This window comes from Macrotis lagotis, chromosome 5 (assembly GCF_037893015.1).
Source record: "Macrotis lagotis isolate mMagLag1 chromosome 5, bilby.v1.9.chrom.fasta, whole genome shotgun sequence".
Lineage (NCBI taxonomy): Eukaryota > Metazoa > Chordata > Mammalia > Peramelemorphia > Peramelidae > Macrotis > Macrotis lagotis.
In genome coordinates this window covers 2126450-2144002 of record NC_133662.1, presented here as the reverse complement: position 1 = coordinate 2144002, position 17553 = coordinate 2126450, and the positions used below count along the sequence as shown (strand labels likewise).

Genomic DNA, 17553 nt, shown 5'->3' with positions numbered 1-17553 from the left:
CCTTTGTGAGTTGTCTATCATAGAATATGAGCTCCATGAAAGCTTCTCTAGTTAAATTCTAAGAGCTTAGCATAGTGCTAGATATGTAGTAAATTTTTAATATGTTTTTCATTAATTTTTCATTTTACTAGCAATCACTCTTCTTCATATATTTGGATTGTGAGAGTTAGAGCTGAGCCCTTAAAGATTATCCAGAGCAAAGGTTCCAAGAACTCCAAAACATTTTTAATAAGCTCATCTCAATAAACTTGATTCTTTGCAATCTTGTTCATTTTATTTTATGCATTTAGAAAACATTAACATGAGGATTCACCAGATTCACCAAAGGATTAAAAATTGATTTAGAACAACTTTCTCATTATATAGATGTATAAATCAAGAGTTTATGTGATTTGCCTATGATCACAGGATAGTAACCAGCAGAACTGGGCTGTTGCTAGAGACCAAATTGTTATTAAGATCTTTAGAAATAATACTTTTTTTGACCCACAAGATGACTTTTCACATTAATTTTCCTGTGACTTTTCAAAGGATTCAGTTGGAAAAGTTGTTAGCATCATGATGATAATATCAACTGATTTTCTCAAGTCCCTTCCTATGATATATTTTTAGAAGATGAAAACTACCCTATGAGAAACTGAAGGTATAATTATTGAACAAGGAACATATTCAAGACATTAGAATCCTGCTAAAATCTCCAGACATTTTGACTGAATGATCAAGTCCCTTTTTTATTTAAGGATACGAGACCAACAATAAATAACTCCCCAAAGCTACCAATTGTGAAATTATAAATGAAACAGAAATCTGGGGATGAATTTCCCTTAAAATTATACCAGTGCTAAAAAAATAATGGATTATGTAGAAATATGTACAAGGGTGGAATACATTGAGTCCCAAGGAATTAATTTTTCTTGTAGGGCAATTGTAGGTTTTTTGGCTGACACTGACTTTGTGTATGCCTCATTCCTTTTCCAACCAGACTACACAACTCAATCTATAGCTTCTCATTTTGAAGTAGTCACCATAACATTTAGTACAGTGCTCTGCAAACAATTGTATTTAATAAATGTTTATACAACTGTGGCAAGAGCATCTTGAATTCCATCTCCCCCCCCCCCCATAATTTCTCACATCTCTAGACACTTAACAAAAATGAAATTGTTTGAGTTTCTAGTGTTACCTGTAGAGAGGAATATTTTTTTAGGTTTTTTTTTCAAGGTAAATAGGGTTAAAGTGACTTGCCACTCAAGGTCACATAGCTAGGTAATTATTAAGTGTCTGAGGCCGGGTTTGAACTCAAGTACTCCTGACTCCTGGGCCAGTGTTCTATCCACTGTGCCACCTAGCCACCCGAGGAGGAATATTTTAAAAGACATCTGCCATATTTTGGAATCAGAAGTTAGAAGATACAAGACGTAGCAGAGGCCAGGGGAAGAAGGGGAGATGGATGGTCTTTGGTTACACAGCACTAAGCTAGTAATTGGGGAAGATTGCCGCTCTCCCACTTATCTGCCTGCAGACTAATCTACAGGGAGGGACAAGAAAAGTTGGAACTCAAGGAGATGACTGTTCCCTTACCTGTGCTGCTGTCTGGGGATATGAGACTAAGTAACATTTGGAAAAAGATTTTTAGAAGCATTTATCTCTGTGGTGACAATGAGAGGTAAATTGAGAAGAGTTCAAAGACAGAAGTTGATTTAAAATTCTATCTAGCAAGATTTTTGTCCCAAAATTCTAATCCTGGTCCTGGCACTTTCAGTTTCTCTTCAATAAATATACTCTAATTCCTAAGTGATCCCTATTGGGGATCGTGCTGAGAATGAGAAAGAGAGGATAATCCTGAAGAATGGGGAACAAACATGAACCAAACTAGTTGTGAACCAAGAAAGATATGAGATGTACCCTTAGATGGAAATCTGAGTAGGCATAAAAGATAAGCTTGTTGGGGAGACCCATTCACAAAAATTCCAAGCATAAAAATGACATGTGAGCAAATATTAGCTGTCCTCAGCCCTAGGTGCAGTTACTTAAAATGCATAGAGCACCACCTGGTGTCTTGCTTGGATATTGCAAAGTGAATAGCTGTTACCTACCATGATCCCTACTGCAATGTAAGCACTTCCCCTATGTGTCTAGTTTATTGTTTTAAACTTAACTAATTAGCTACAGAGCTTCGTAAGTGAAGGACTAGCACTGTAGCCAGAGAAGCTGGTCAGTTGTCTGGATGGACCTGAAGATTTATTTGCCCTCTGATAAGGAAACAATAGTCAATAAAGTAAATAAATTTTTGGTGTTAATGTATTTTGATTGAGGATTTGTCACAACAGGGAAAAAACAAGACTCTAACTTCATAAGACCAAACCAAAAATATAATGTGTCTTCCCATTTATGTTAAGTAATGTTCTTTTCAAATACCATAAGATAAAGTAAATGTCTTCCATGGGGACTGAATAATGAAAAGGCTCTCAGAGGCATGCATCTCTGAATTGTTTCCTAATGTTTCTATTCTCCCTTCTTTGATTATTAAAGATTGAAAAATGAAACAACTTCTATATAGATCATACTAAATCTTAGGATTTTTTTTTCTCATGGAAGATGTCATGCTGCTTCTATATGTACTTAACTGTCCTTGTATGGACAGTAGTCCTGTAACTAATATTCTTCCCCCTATATTCAATCCCCCTCTAATTGATCCTATCAGACTACTTGTCATTGTGTAGAGCTGGACATATAACTCTGCTGCTAAAAAGCTTGAAATGGCATTATTCATAAAACTCATGGCATTAAAATCCTTTCATAAATTATAATATCTATGTTTCCAGTTTTATCTCATCCTGTAATCATTCTACATGTTCCCACCAAACTATGATGCTCACTTAGCTCCACAAATTCCCCATAGTACAATATGTCTGTGTTCATTCAGTTCCTTGTGACTGAAATGCTCTTCTTCACTCTCAATCCTACCTTTAAGGCTCAATTTAAATTCTATCTCCTAAAACCTTCACTGATATACTACTTAGGAATGACGTTTTCCCCAAGGCTACACGTGGCACTTAAAATATACTGTGATTATTTTTGGGTGTAAAATATTCCTCCTCAAATATGTGCTATAGAGAGTCAGGGATCATATATTATCTCAATTTTGAATCATCTTCCTTCCATCTCCCAAATCCTACTAAAATGCTCTATCTACAGTGAATACTTAAATGATGTTTACTGAAAAGGCAACAACTCATTCATATATATCAGAGGGCATAGAAATATAAGTCTATTCAGAAATAAATCACTGCAGTTTCAGAAAATATTGCACACAATTATTAAGTGTCTGAGGCTGGATTTGACTCAGATCCTCCTGATTCCAGGGTTGGTGCTCTATCCATTGCATCACCTAGCTTGCCCCCTAGGAAAGGATAATCTTAATTCCTTGGTTTCTCCTTGAGGATTTCTTGGGAAGAGAGGACACAAGTACACAAGTACCTGGATAATTCCAGTCAGAAAGGTTACAGCTTGCATGATACTGAGAGCCTTCTCATAATCCAGGGAGTAGGTTGGATCTTCAAAGTCACCCCTGACAAAAGTTCCCATTAGGAGGTGACCAGAATTGAACAGTATTTTACTTAGGATATTCGCCATCAATGCACTCATAAGAAAGAAGTTTCCTGTGAAACAAACAGAATGATTAGGCTAGAAGGCAATCCCATTTTCTGTTGACACAGGCAGACTTGGAAGCATCTAAAAGAGGCAAAATAAATAATCAGAGCCTATAACCTGAAAAAGTTATTTTGGTTGCAGGTTTTCATTCCAAATTGGGATAAGAGCTAGAAGAGGGTAGGGAAATAGTTGTTTTCCAGGAGTCAATAAAACCCAAAGGGATGTATATATATGTGTGTGCTTGTGTGTGAGTCTGTCTGTCTGTGTCTGTGTATAGAAAGGCAGGCAGGCAGGCAGGCAGACAGATGGATATCTCAGTCAATGTACCTATTCTTTGGGAAATGAGAATGAGAGGGAATGGTGATTTTATTATTACAAAATCATATTAGCTTTGTAAACCTGTGGCCAACATAAATCTTTAAGATTAAATTAATGAATGGAACCATCTCTTCATATGGATTTAATTTCTTTAAGTTGCATGAGAGAAAATGAGATTTTGATTCTTCTCCTTTCCCATTAAAAAAAACAGTTCTTTTAGCTGTGTAGCCCAGGTGAAATATCTGAGGAAATGTAACATTTTCCCCTAAAGTAGCATATTAAGAAACTGGAGGCAAAATTTTACAGCAAAAGTAAATATGCACATTCAATCCATATAAACAATATATACCTTTTTGCTATTTTTCTTCATGGGTACATGTTCCTCCTGTCTTAGTCATTCCATTTTTAAAGAGAGAAATATAGAAAGTTCATTAAGCTTCTTTAGCTACATACACACCTGACTGGGTCAATAATATCATAAACTTCCCTTTCCTCTCTCTCTGAACTCACCAATAGACACATGATGAGATGTTCCAAAAATTATATAGATCAATGAGCAACAGAAAGAAGAATAGGAAATATTGAGGGGTGGGATCAGCATCCTTATTAGCACAGCGAGTATCAAACCTGAAAGGTACAAATGCAATGGTTTAAGTGACAAATTGTAGCTGATCTTAAAAGTTATACACTTTATGTGAAACTATGTAATGTATTCTAAAATAACAATGATACATGTGTAGAGCCTAGTGATTATGCATGTTTGTATGTATAAGTACTTCATAAAACCTAAAACCATTCTATTAATTGTCATTTTATTAACCCCTTGATTTTTAGCTCTATCAACCTGTCATGGTTTCTTCCCTAAAAAGTGCTGACTCAGTCAGCAACATCAAATAAGCACATAACGATTGCCATAGGATAAGAAACTTTGACCCACTGGAGAGAAAGTTGGAATTATGTCCAAAGGGCAATAAAACTGTGCATACCCTTTAATCCATCAATGTCACTGCTAGGTATTCCTCCCAAGAGATCATGAACAAGGGTAAAAAACCCTAATATACAAAAATATTTATAGCAGCTCTTTTCATTGGGGGTAAAGAATTGGAAATTGAGGAGAGTCCATCAGTTGAGAAATGGCAAATAAATTGTGGCATATGAATGCGATGGTGCACTATTATTCTATAAGAAACCATGAAGGAAAGGATTTCAGAAAAGCCTGGAAAGACTTGTCTGGTGATGCTGAATGAAAAGAACATTAATACAAATTAACAACAACATTGGATGATGATCAACCATGATGGACTTGTTCATTTCAGCAGTACAATAATCACAGTCAATTCTAAAAGACTTGTGATGGAAAATACCATTCCTATCCAGAAAAGGAACTATGGGGTTTAAATGTAGACCAAAGTATACTATCTTCAATTTTTAAAAGTTGTCTTATGTACTGATCTTTTTTCTCTCTCTAATGTTCTTTTTTCTGTTTGGATTTGATTCATAACATGATTAATATGGATCTATGTTCAACATGGTTATACATATGAGCCTATATTAGCGTGCTTTCTGTCAGAGGAGGAGGAGGGAAAGGAGGGAAGGAAAAGACTGTAAAACTCAAAACCTTGCCAAAAAAAAATATATATATATATTAATTTTTAAGAAAAGAAATGTTGACCCAGTCCAGTTTAGGGACTCATTTTATTCTTCATCAGAAACAACACTTTATGAGTCACTTAAGTTCTGAAGAACAAAATCTACAATGTTACCTCTTGACCAAATATTCCATCCTGGATTTTTGTGAAGGTCACAAAAAGTCAACCTCCTCAACATCCTCTCAAGAGTAGCAATAGAAATGCTATCCAAAAGGGGCAAACTATCAGAAAGCTCAAAAGAAAATTTAAAAATCACTAAGAAGAAAAGAAACACAAAGAGTTGTAACACAATGAAAAAAAATGAATTAAAACAATACTCCATGGGAATACTACAGTGCATATTGCAATTCATCCAAGCCTTCTTGGTGATACAGGGCTTCCAAATACACCAATGCAGTTTTTGGGCTGTTCACCTTTACTTTTGTTGAATGACCAGACAACATCCTTAATTTTAATCTTAGATTTTCTAAATGATATCTTTTGTACCTCTCCTTGTGCACAAGTTACTATTGGTAATATGCTGCAGCCTTCTCTTATCAATCATATACTTCTAGACTGCATTATGGTTTATGAATTTGATCCATTAGAGATTTTATGGTATCTAATAATTCATAATTATATAACATCATTCAGATGAATATTGGTATTAAAATCACCAATGTTAGGGGACATCTTGGGTTTACTGAAAAGGCAACAACTCATTCATATATCAGAGGGCACAGAAATGTTAAGTCTATTCAGAAAGAAATCACTGAAAAGTATTTACTGAAAAGACTACACAATTTCCCATGTATAATCTACCTCATCTTCATCTTCCTAATTAATTAATTCTAGGTCCAGTTCTTTGTGCCATTACTGGGCCTCTCGAGAATGATGTACTAGGGGTGGCTAGGTGGTGCAGTGGATCGAACACTGGTCTTGGAGCCAGGAGTACCTGAGTTCAAATCCAGCCTCAGAAACTTAATAATTACCTAGCTGTGTGGCCTTGGGCAAGCCACTTAACCCCATTTGCCTTGTAAAAAAAAACAAACAAAAAAACTTAAAAAAAAAGAATGATGTGCTAATAGAATTAGTCCCATGAGCTGCATCCATCTTCATTTTAAGCTGAATGCAATTCTTTATCTTCTATTTTCCTCTAAAAATTGCTAATTCAATCATCTGTTGCTCATCAATTTGACTAAAAAAGTCCTACAGCTCTTTAGGGTTTGCTGAAGTCAGCAAAACATCTTTAAATAGTGGCATCTAAAGGATTTCAATAGCTATAAGAAATCTTTCCATATATAGACATTTTTCAACTTTTCAACAATAAGCAAAGAAAACTCATAAACAAAATATCAGAATAAAAATATACAGAAATAATACCAAGAGTAATACAAGAAACAAAGTTAAAATTTTCTTGAGTGCACAATAAAATGGATAATAGACACTTAAAAAAATTAAAGAAACTAAAATAGCAAAAAATGTTCACAAGGAACTGAGTGTGACTAAGGAACTTGAGGAGAAAATGTCAATGAAATTCAATAGTTTAAAAATATACATGAGAAATATAAGCAAAGCAAATGATAAAAACAAGAATGATTTTAAGTGAAGTGGTAGAAGGAGCAGTAAAAATAGAAAAATAAACCCATAAAATAGCCTAATAAAAACAAAGAACTAACATTTATTGATACTAAGTTTTACAAAGTTCTTTCCTCATTAAAACAATGTGAAGTAGATATTGCAAATATTACTACTTTACAGTGAAGCCAATAGACTGTAAAATTGAAATTTGACTTTAAATCTATTTTCAGGTTTATTCAAGCTAGATTTAATATTCTTTTTTCCTCAGTTCCTTCCCTTTGTAAATTTCATCCACCAACCACAGTCCAAAAAAACTTGCATTCACGTCAAAATTATCTCCACAGTTGTAATCCCACCCATTACCCTTCTTTAACTTGAAAAGGTTACAAGCCAAGACCAAAGTGAAGGGAGTGTTGGTGCATCTTCTGTTGGCAGATGATTGTGTATCTAATGCGGCCTCTGAAGCCGAGATGCAACAAAGTATGGATTGATTCTCTGCTGCTTGTGCTCATTTTGGTGTAACAACACCAAGAAAACACAAGTGCTCCATCAGACAGCACTATACCATCCATTTGTGAAATTATCAATTACAGCAAATGGAGAAGTTTTGAGTACTGTGGACAAGTTCACTTACCTTAGCATTGTCCTTTCCAAGGAGGTATACATTGATAATGAGGTTGACACTTGCACTGCCACAGCTAGGCTCCGGAAGAAAGTGTGGGAGAGAAGAGGTAATAGACTGACTACCAAACTGAAGGTCTACATAGCCGGTGTGCTGACCTCATTGTTGCTATATACCTGTGAAACCTGAACAATCCACCATTACCACCTCAAGAAACTAACTTGTTTCCATTTAAATTGTCTTAGGAAGATTCTGAAGATTCCCTGGAAGGAGAAGATACCAGACACTGAGGTCCTTTCTCAAGCTAAACTGCCTAGCACTCCAACAATACCACAGAGAATACAATTACGATGGGCTGTGCACATTGTTAGAATGCCAGGAGGTCAGAAGAAGAGATACTGAGACACCCTAAAGGTCTCATTGAAGAACTTAAGAATTGATTGTACAGCATGAGAGACACTGGCACAGGGCTTCCCAGCATGGTATGCCCTCAACAGTGAGGGTGCTGCACTCTATGAGGAAGGCAGTATTGAAGCAGCTCAAAAGGAAATGTGACATTCATAAGTTTAGGATACCCTGGGTGTTCACATGGACCACTTGTGCCTGTCCTGTGGTAGAGCATTCCAAGCTCATATTGGTCTGATCAGCCACAGACACACACTGTAATTTGTCTGAAACAGTGATGTCATTTTGATCTTCTTTAATAATAAGGACAAGAACCAACCCATCATCCACTTTCCAGATAAACTTGGTTAACTTAAAAAGTCAAATTTCATCAATTTAAACTGCTGTAGCAGTTCTCTTTGCCTAAAGACTAGTCTCATAACCTGGGAATCTTTGTCTTGATCATGGTTAAAGGGGTTTCATAAAAGGGAGATCCACCTGATGTTAATCTCAGTTCTGACCACACCATCAAGAGCTAATCAGAAGAAGGCACAACTGGGTTACTTGAGATTTTGCTAATATTATAAAAGACATGACAAACTTCAGTCAAGGTCTATGATTATTGAGAGAGGGAATAATTCAATTTATTGGTTATTGCTAGGTTAATTAATAAATTGATCATACTCAGGATCTTGTCTCTCGGTCTACCTTAGTTTCAATTGTGACAAGACTCTCCCCAGGTCATACAACTAGCAACTGTAGGACTGGAATTTAAAGCCAGGTTTTCCCTGACTCTAAGTCCTGAACAGTTTCCCCTATACTACACTGTGTTTCATATCTAGATTGGAAAAAAGATTTAGAATCAATACAGATAATTTTTCCTAACTGGATGGAAAATCCAGAAAAGAAAATTTATGAACTATCATGAACTTTTAAAACTACAAACAAGAAAATAAACTACTATATTTCAAAATATAATTTAAGAAAATTTTCCAGAAATACTGAAGCTAAGAGACAGATTTAAAACAGAGTTGCCAACAGGGATAAATCCAAAATTCAACTCACCTAGAAACATCACTGTGGGGGGGGGGCAGAGCCAAGATGGTGGCATGCAGGAAATGCTGCCCCCCAAACTCCAAAAAGACAAACAAATGAGGGCTATAGCCAAAATTTAGAGGGGCAGAACCCACAGAAAGACTGAGAGATACATTTTCCCAATCCAAGATAACTTAGAAGTTCTGTGGGAAAGGTGGGTTTCACCAGGACAGGGGGTTGGAAAAAAAGCCACAGCCCAGCCCAGCCCAGCCCAGCCCAGCCCAAAGATCACTGGAAACAGCTTTAAGGGGTGAGGAGAGAACTTTGCTGCACCTGAGTGAGTGTGGAGTGGGGAGCACTGGCTGCAGAACTTGCGGGGAGAATCTGGAGAAAGCAGCCTGCACCCCCAGAGACCGTAAGGGAAGTCTGCAGAGATTTCTCTGCTCTCCCTGGGGTAGGACCCTGCTGTTTGCCTACACTCAGATATTGCAGTTTGGGCTTCCATACTAAATAACCAAGCTGGATCCCTCCTTATAGCCCCAGGGCAAAGAGAAGTGTGGGGGGGTCTACATATCAAAGCACAGGCTAGAGGGCATAAGACCTTGGAGCAATAAAGGTTCCCCAAAGCCTTGGAAGTGCTGTAAATTAAGTCTTGGGCTGAGGAAATGAGTAAACAACAGAAAAAGAAGAATCTGACCATAGAGAAAGATCAAAACACATACTCAGATGATGACAAAAATTGAAGCTTCCATATCCAAAACTTCCAAGAGAAAGAGAAAATGGGCTCAGACTATGGATGAGCTCACAAAGAACTTTGAAAAGCAATTAAGGGAGGAGGAGGAAAAATTGGGAAGAGAAATGAGAGAAATGCAGGAAAATCATGAAAACCAAATCAAAAGCTTGGTGAAAGATATACAAAAAAATACTGAAGAAAATAACATGTTAAAAACCAGTTTAGGCCTAATGGGAAAAAAAAAAGACAAATGAGGAGAAGAATGTCTTAAAAAGCAGAATTGGCCAGCTGGAAAAGGAGATAAAAAAGCTCTCTGAAGAAAATAACTCCTTCAAATGAAGAATGGAATTAAAGGAAGTTGATGACTTTACAAGAAAACAGGAAGAAATAAAACTCTTCCAAAAAAAAAAGGCATAATTTAGAAGAAAATGTGGAATATCTCATTGGAAAAACAACCAATCTCAAAAACAGATCCAGAAGAAATAATTTAAAAATTATTGGGCTACCTGAAAGCCATGACCAGGAGAAGAGCCTAGACTTAATTTTTCAAGAAATAATACAGTAAAATTGCCCTGAGAATCTAGAAGCTAAGGATAAAATAGAAATCGAGAGAATTTACCAGTCACCCCGGAAAAAGATCCCAAAAGAAAAACTTCCAAATTCCAAAACTCACAAATCAAAGAGAAAATTTTAAAAGCTGCCAGAAACAAGCAATTCAACTACCGAGGCTCCATAGTCAGTATTACACAGGATCAGGCAGCATCTACATTAAGGTCTCATAAGGTTTGGAAAGTGATATTCCAGAAGGCAAAAGATCTTGGTCTACAACCGAGAATCAACTACCCAGAAAAACTGAACATCCTCTTTCAGGGGAAAAGATGGACTTTCAATGAAACGGGGGACTTTCAAACTTTCCTATTGAGATGACCAGAGCTGAACAGAAAGTTTGATCTCCAAGTACAGGACTCTATTGAATCATAGAGGGAGTGGAAGAGAGAGACTAACTATGAGGAATTTGATGATGTTGAACTGTTTGAATTCTTGCATGAGAAGAAGATATTGATAACTCATATGAACTTTCTCATTTATAAGAGCTGTTAGAAGGAGCATATATAGACAGGACATAGGAAGGAGAGGAATATAATGGTATGATGTGGTAAAGGGATGGAGTCAATGGATGATGGGGAAAGTACTGGGAGGAAGGAAAAGGAGATGAAGAAGCAGCTGAGAGATTTCACATAAGAGTCAAGAAAGGGGGTGGCTAGGTGGCGCAGTGGATAAAGCACCAGCCCTGGAGTCAGGAGTACCTGGGTTCAAATCCAGTCTCAGACACTTAATAATTACCTAGCTGTGTGGCCTTGGGCAAGCCACTTAACCCCATTTGCCTTGCAAAAACCTAAAAAAAAGAGTCAAGAAAGCTTTCTCAATGGAGTGGAGGTGGGGAAGGCAAGGGGGAATGAATGAGTGAGCCTTCATTCTCATCAGAGAGGAAATAACATACACACTTAATAGGGTGAGGAAATCTATCTTACCCTAGAGAAAAATGAGAAGGGATGGAATAAGGGGGAATGGGGGGATAGGTGATAGAAGAGAGGGAATATTGAGGGAGAGGGTACTCAGATACAACACACTTTTGGACAGGGTCAGCATGAAAGGAGAGAGAGAATAGAATAAATGATACTGTGGAGAAAGAGAGTGTAAGTACAGCTAGTAAGAGCAACTGTGGGAAAAATATTGAAGCAGCTTCTCTGGTGTACTTATGATAAAGAAAGCAATTCATCCCAGAGACTGAGCCATTGAAATCTGAACACAGACTGAATTACAATTCTCTCTCTCTCTCTCTCTCTCTCTCTCTCTCTCTCTCTCTCTCTCTCTCTCTCTTCTTGAAGGTTTCTCATCTTCTTGGGGGGGGAGGGGGTTTATGTTTATTCTTATAACACATTCGATTTACATCAATGTATGGCATGGAAATAATGTAGAGACTATCAGACTACCTTCTGTGGGGGGGAGGGGAAGGGAGGGTGGGGAGAAAATTGTAGAATTCAGAGCCTTGCAAAAAATGATGGGTACATATTACTATTGTATATAATTGGAAAACAAATTAAAATGTTAAAATGTCAAAAAAAAAAGTCTATGATACAAGCATACACAAAAGAAACATCACTGTCAAGTTCCAAGATTATAATGGCAAGGAGACATTCTTAAAAGCACTCAAGAGACTTCACATATCAAAAAATACCAATCTGAATTTCACAAGAATTTCTTTTTATAAAAACAAGAAAGAAGATGAAAAATTAAGAGGTACAAAACCCCATCCCTAAATCAGCTTCCCAATAAAGTAAAGCATTCTTTTGAAAGACAAAAAGATGGACATTTAAAAATCAAACTACCTGAGAAAATCATAAGGAAAAGGTCAATCTGAGAGCACTCTTTGTCCTGAAAAGTCAACAAAAGCAAAGAGCCTGAACTAGACCTGGATTATCCAATTAAGTCTTTTAATCAATCTATAATTTTCAACTGGGATTAACCAGTCACTATTTCAATGGTGGTGAATGTGTGGTTGTGGATGTGGGTGTGGGGAAAATGAAACAATAGTTACATGTTTTGGTTGACTATTAAATAACACAGTTGAGCATGGGAGGAAAGTTAAAAATGAAAGAGAAGAATGAAAAGTTATGACAATTACAAATTTAAAAAAAAGAGTGGAAGATGAAGATGTATAAGAATCAATGCAAATGTGAAGCCTCCATTTTAAGCAAGGATGAAAAGGAAGTTCAGAAACTTTGGCAAAGCATATCTAATTGGATAACTATAGGACCTTTGCTTAGTGTTTAAAAAAACAAAAACACCAAAAATGCAGTCCTGGGGAAGATTTCCCAGAGCTACAGTCAATATTGGCAAGGAAAGATAATGGTTATATTTAATTGCTTTTGTATACTGTTTAATTCTTTTTTCTCAAATTAGACCATGACATCTTGGAGGTGATGCAATTTGTCCTCCATTCTCAAAGAAAATTATAATATCTTGGAGGTGATGCCATGATATACATGTGAATTGGATTTGGGTCAGGGGGTGCTGTACTGTCACCAGCCTCACTTTCTTCTCTGAAGCCATCTGGGTCCAGTGACCAGATTTGAATCAGGATGACTGGAGATGACTGACCCTGGATGTGAGACAAACAGAATTAAGTGACTTGCCCAGGGTCACACAACTTGTAAGTGTCAAGTGTCTGAGATGGGATTTAAACTCAGGTCCTCCTGATTCCAGGTCCACTGCTTTTGTATTTTCATAGAATTAATCTCTTTAATACTAGTTTCCTTTGATGGGGCTGTTAGAAATCCAAACCTCTAAAGTTAACTAGTAAGCTTCTCATATCAAGTTCATGCTTTTATGCTCTGAATTTCTCTTTCTATGCTTCTGTTCATCAGAACAGTTCTGGATCTTGAATAAAATAAGGTTAAAGGTACCTTAACAGGTACCTTAGAGGTGACTGAACTTAAAATAAAATGGCTTCTCATTTTTGTGATTTGCCTAATATCACACCAGTAGTAAGTAGAAGAGCTAGGATTTGAACCCACTTCTCCTACTCCATATCCAGTAATCTTTCCACTCCATCAAGAAAGACAACACTAACTCTTTACTTCTTAGATTAAAAGGTCACAGATTGCTTATAAATTAGGAGGTGCAACAAACAGCTTTACCAGTATGCCAGCCCCCTTTTCTTAATTTGCTTTGTTTTTAGTTCCACTGTTTATTTTTAATTCTCAGTTCTTTGATCTTTGCTCCTGGATTTCATTGTTGCCATACTCTCTGATCAATGTAGAGCACTTGTAGTCAAGAAGCTCTGAGTTCAGATTTTACCTCAGAAACTACATGTGTGACTGAGCAAATTACTTAAGCCCTTTCTGTCCCAGATTTTAAATCTGTATTATGGATATAATAATACCATACTTAATCTCCCAGGTTTGTCTGGAGGATCAAATGAGATAACATTTATAAAGTCCTTTGCAGACCTTAATGTGCCATTTAAGTACTAAGTATTCATATTTTTAATGTTGTTCTTATTACAAAGATATGTCCATTGGACTCTGATTTTGCTATGTTACATGTGTAGCAGGGTGCTTAGGCACAAGCCCTTCACCCTGGGAAAAGAAGGTTGGTTCTTTCACTTCTCTATCTTTTAGGAAATTTGTCAAATAACAAGGAGAAGCCTAGGATGGGTTCCAAGTCTTCTCTTAGCAAAGAATTGCTGAGTAAGACATTTTATATTTGTATCTACAGTGATAGATTGAAGAAAAACACTAAGTGCTCAGGGATAGCTAGGTGGTACAGTGATACAAAATCCAGTAGCCCTGGATTCAGGAGTGCTTGACTTCAGATTCACCCTTAGACACTTGATATTTAATAGCTGTATAACATTGGGCAAGTCACTTAATTCTATTGTCCCACAAAAAAATTTAAAGAAAAAATAACAAACCAAAAAACCAGAGGTGCTCACTAGAATGTGGTAGGACCTGCCTTAGATATCTACCTGTTTGAAAATGGACTTGCTTTCTCTTACTGTGAATGTTTTTCAGCTCTGCATGTGATCTGAAGGACAAAGGACATGTAAGATAGTTAAATTCCTCTCTCTCTCTGAGGCAGAAAAGGCCTCTTATTTTGAAGTTAGATTAGAGGGACTACTGAAGAAAATGGTGCTCAAACATACATTAACTATAGAGCACTTGAATCACAAAGGGCTGACCCATATGTTCAGGTGACCTTAGATCAGTTGTCTCCAAATTTTTTTGATTGTGTATGATTAAAATATTTTTGAGAATATATATATATATATATACATATATATATATATATATATATATATATATATATATATACCCTCCCTCTGTGTATTTTCTTAGTACTCTACTAATAATTTTGTACACTATAAAATTTATTTATTTTTTTTAGGTTTTTTTGCAAGGCAAATGGGGTTAAGTGGCTTGCCCAAGGCCACACAGCTAGGTAATTATTAAGTGTCTGAGACCGGATTTGAACCCAGGTACTCCTGACTCCAAGGCTGGTGCTTTATCCACTACACCACCTAGCTGCCCCTCACTATAAAATTTATGTAAAAAATATAAAATTTAATGGATGAGCTAAAGACAAAATAATATTTGAGCTTATAATCAATAGGCTGTAGGGGGCAAAGCCAAGATGGCAGAATAAAGGCAAGGAGTCACCTAAGCTCTCCCCCAAACCCCTCCAAATACATTTAAATAATGACACTAAACAATTCTAGAATGGCAGAACTCAAAAAAAAAGAGTAAAACAATTTTTCAGCCCAAGACAACTTAGAGGAAAGATCTATTGCACCAGAGTGAAGAGATCAATACAGATCAGTCCCAGCAATTCAGTGACTGAATCAGTGGCAGCAGTGGTGATTTCCAGACCTCTCAGCCCAGAGACAGCAAAGACAATTTGGAAGGTCAGCAGAAAAAAATCTATCAAGCTCCAAGGTGTGGGTAGTAGAACACAGTTCAGGGAAGGTCTCAATTGTGCAGACCTGACCCTAGCAGACCAGGAGCAGGCCTTGGGAACCACTGAATCATCATCATCAGCTGTTATTTCTGGAGCTCTCAGCCCAGTGGGTCAGAAGGAGATTAAAGGGTCTCTTTATTACTACTGAGGCAGGACTCTGTTGTTTTGCCCATACCTGAGATCTGGTTCATAGTCCTGAGTACGAGAAAGAAAAGGAGCAGGGGGCAGAGCCAAGATAGTGACAAGACAGGATCACCTCTTAGGCACTCTCTCATAAAACTTACAAACTAAGGACTCTAAATTTTCGAGAGACAGAACCCACAGAGGGACCCAGTGAGGCAGTTCTCCTACTCAAGGTAACCTGGAAAAGAGCAGAAAGGCTCTGCTCCCCAGGGTTGGAGGGGGAGCCCACCAGAGGGGTGGCCCACCAGAGAGAAAGAACTTCAGCCTCCCAGAGGCAGTCCCAGGGTGCTGGGAGCCATGGCTCACAATGGCAGGGGAGTTTCCTGACCTACGCCCTAGGAAGTACTGGGTACAACTTGGGGGAACAGAGAAAGGGACCTCTGCCAGAGCGAATACGTGAAGCCCAGTCCTCAGGGCACACAGCAAGCAGCGTGGCCAAGGCAGTCCAGATTCAGGAGACAGAAGCAGGCTGGTAAGCAGGAGCCCCCAGGGCATGAGCCCATTGAACCTAAGGAGGGGAGTGGAGAGAGACTACAGAGCTCTGTCCTCTGCCCCTGGAATAGGACTCTGGGGTTCTGACCACATTCAGATTCTCATCGCAGTCTAGGCCCCCCAATAGAACAGCACGGCCCCCCCACCTCAGCCCTGTGGCAGAGGGGGGCGGTTATGATCATTCACAGACCAGGAGGGAGGACAGAGCCTCACACACTGAGATCCTTGTGGGAATGTCCCAAAAAAGCTCAGGAAGCACCCCCAAAACAGGCTCAGGCTGGGAAAATGAGCAAGCAGAGAAACAAGAGGAACACCATTGAGAAATATTTTGCAAATGAGCCCAAGAAGGATCAAAACACTCAGTCTGAAGATGAGGAAGCACAAATTCCTGCATCTAAAGACTCCAAGAAAAACAGAAATTGGGCTCAGGCTATGACAGAGCTCAAAAAGACTTTGAAAATCAAATGAGGGAGATAGAAGAAAAACTGGGAAAAGAAATGAAAGAGATGCAGGAAAAACATGAAAATGAAGTCAGCAGCTTAGTCAAGGAAATCCAAAAAAATGCTGAAGAAAATAGCATGCTAAAAACCAGCTTGGGTCAAATGGATAAAACAGTTCAAAAAGTTATTGAGGAGAAGAATGCTTTAAAAAGCAAAATTGGCCAGATGGAAAAAGAGATAAGAAAACTCTGAGGAGAACAAATCCTTCAGACAAAGAATAGAATTCAGGGAGATTGATGAATTTACCAGAAATCAGGAATCAATACTTCAAACCAAAAAAATAAAAAATTAGAAGAAAATGTGAAACATCTCATTGAAAAAACAACTGATATGGAAAACAGACTTAGGAAAGATAATTTAAAAATTATTGGAATACCTGAAAGACATGATCAGGAAAAGAGCCTTGACGTTAATTTCAAATGTTCCTGTTGAAATGGCAAGAGCTGAACAGAAGGTTTGATCTTCAGATACAGGACTCAGGTGAAGCATAGAGATTTGGAGGAGAGGGGGAAAAATATGAGGGACTTAATGATGATGAACTGCATGTATTCCTGCATAGAAAAATGACACTGATAATACTCATATGAACCTTCTCAGTTAATAGAGCAGGTAGAGGGAGCTTTTATAGTTGAAGCACAGGAGAAAGCTGAATTTGAAGATAAAATATGGAGTAAAAATGGAGTCAATAGAAAAAAAGGAAATGTAATGGGAGAAAGAAAAAGGAGAGGGGGAATAGGCCAAGATATTTCATATAATAAGATTTTTCTTTATCACAATGAGCTATTGCAATGATATGGAAGGGGGGAAGGCAAGGGGGAATGAGGGAATCTTCGCTCTCATCAGAGCTGGCTAGGAGAGGAAACAGCATATATACTCAATGGGGTATAGGCATCTGGAGTAAGA

The 17553-nt window shown here is 37.6% G+C and overlaps 1 protein-coding gene across 12 annotated transcripts in view; it reads right to left on the bottom strand.

Annotated features, from left to right (window-relative positions):
- SLC26A8 (solute carrier family 26 member 8) overlaps positions 1-17553 on the bottom strand; it is a 169180-nt gene that overhangs the window by 116524 nt on the left and 35103 nt on the right. For 11 of the 12 annotated variants that reach the window (XM_074236437.1, XM_074236436.1, XM_074236439.1 and 8 more), the window contains 2 exons: positions 4483-4599; positions 3481-3662 (listed from right to left, as the gene is read on the bottom strand). In XM_074236437.1, coding sequence (XP_074092538.1) covers positions 3481-3662; positions 4483-4599 — 299 coding nt within the window. The remainder of the gene's footprint in view (positions 1-3480; positions 3663-4482; positions 4600-17553) is intronic. The other variant, XM_074236438.1, reaches the window with a different exon arrangement.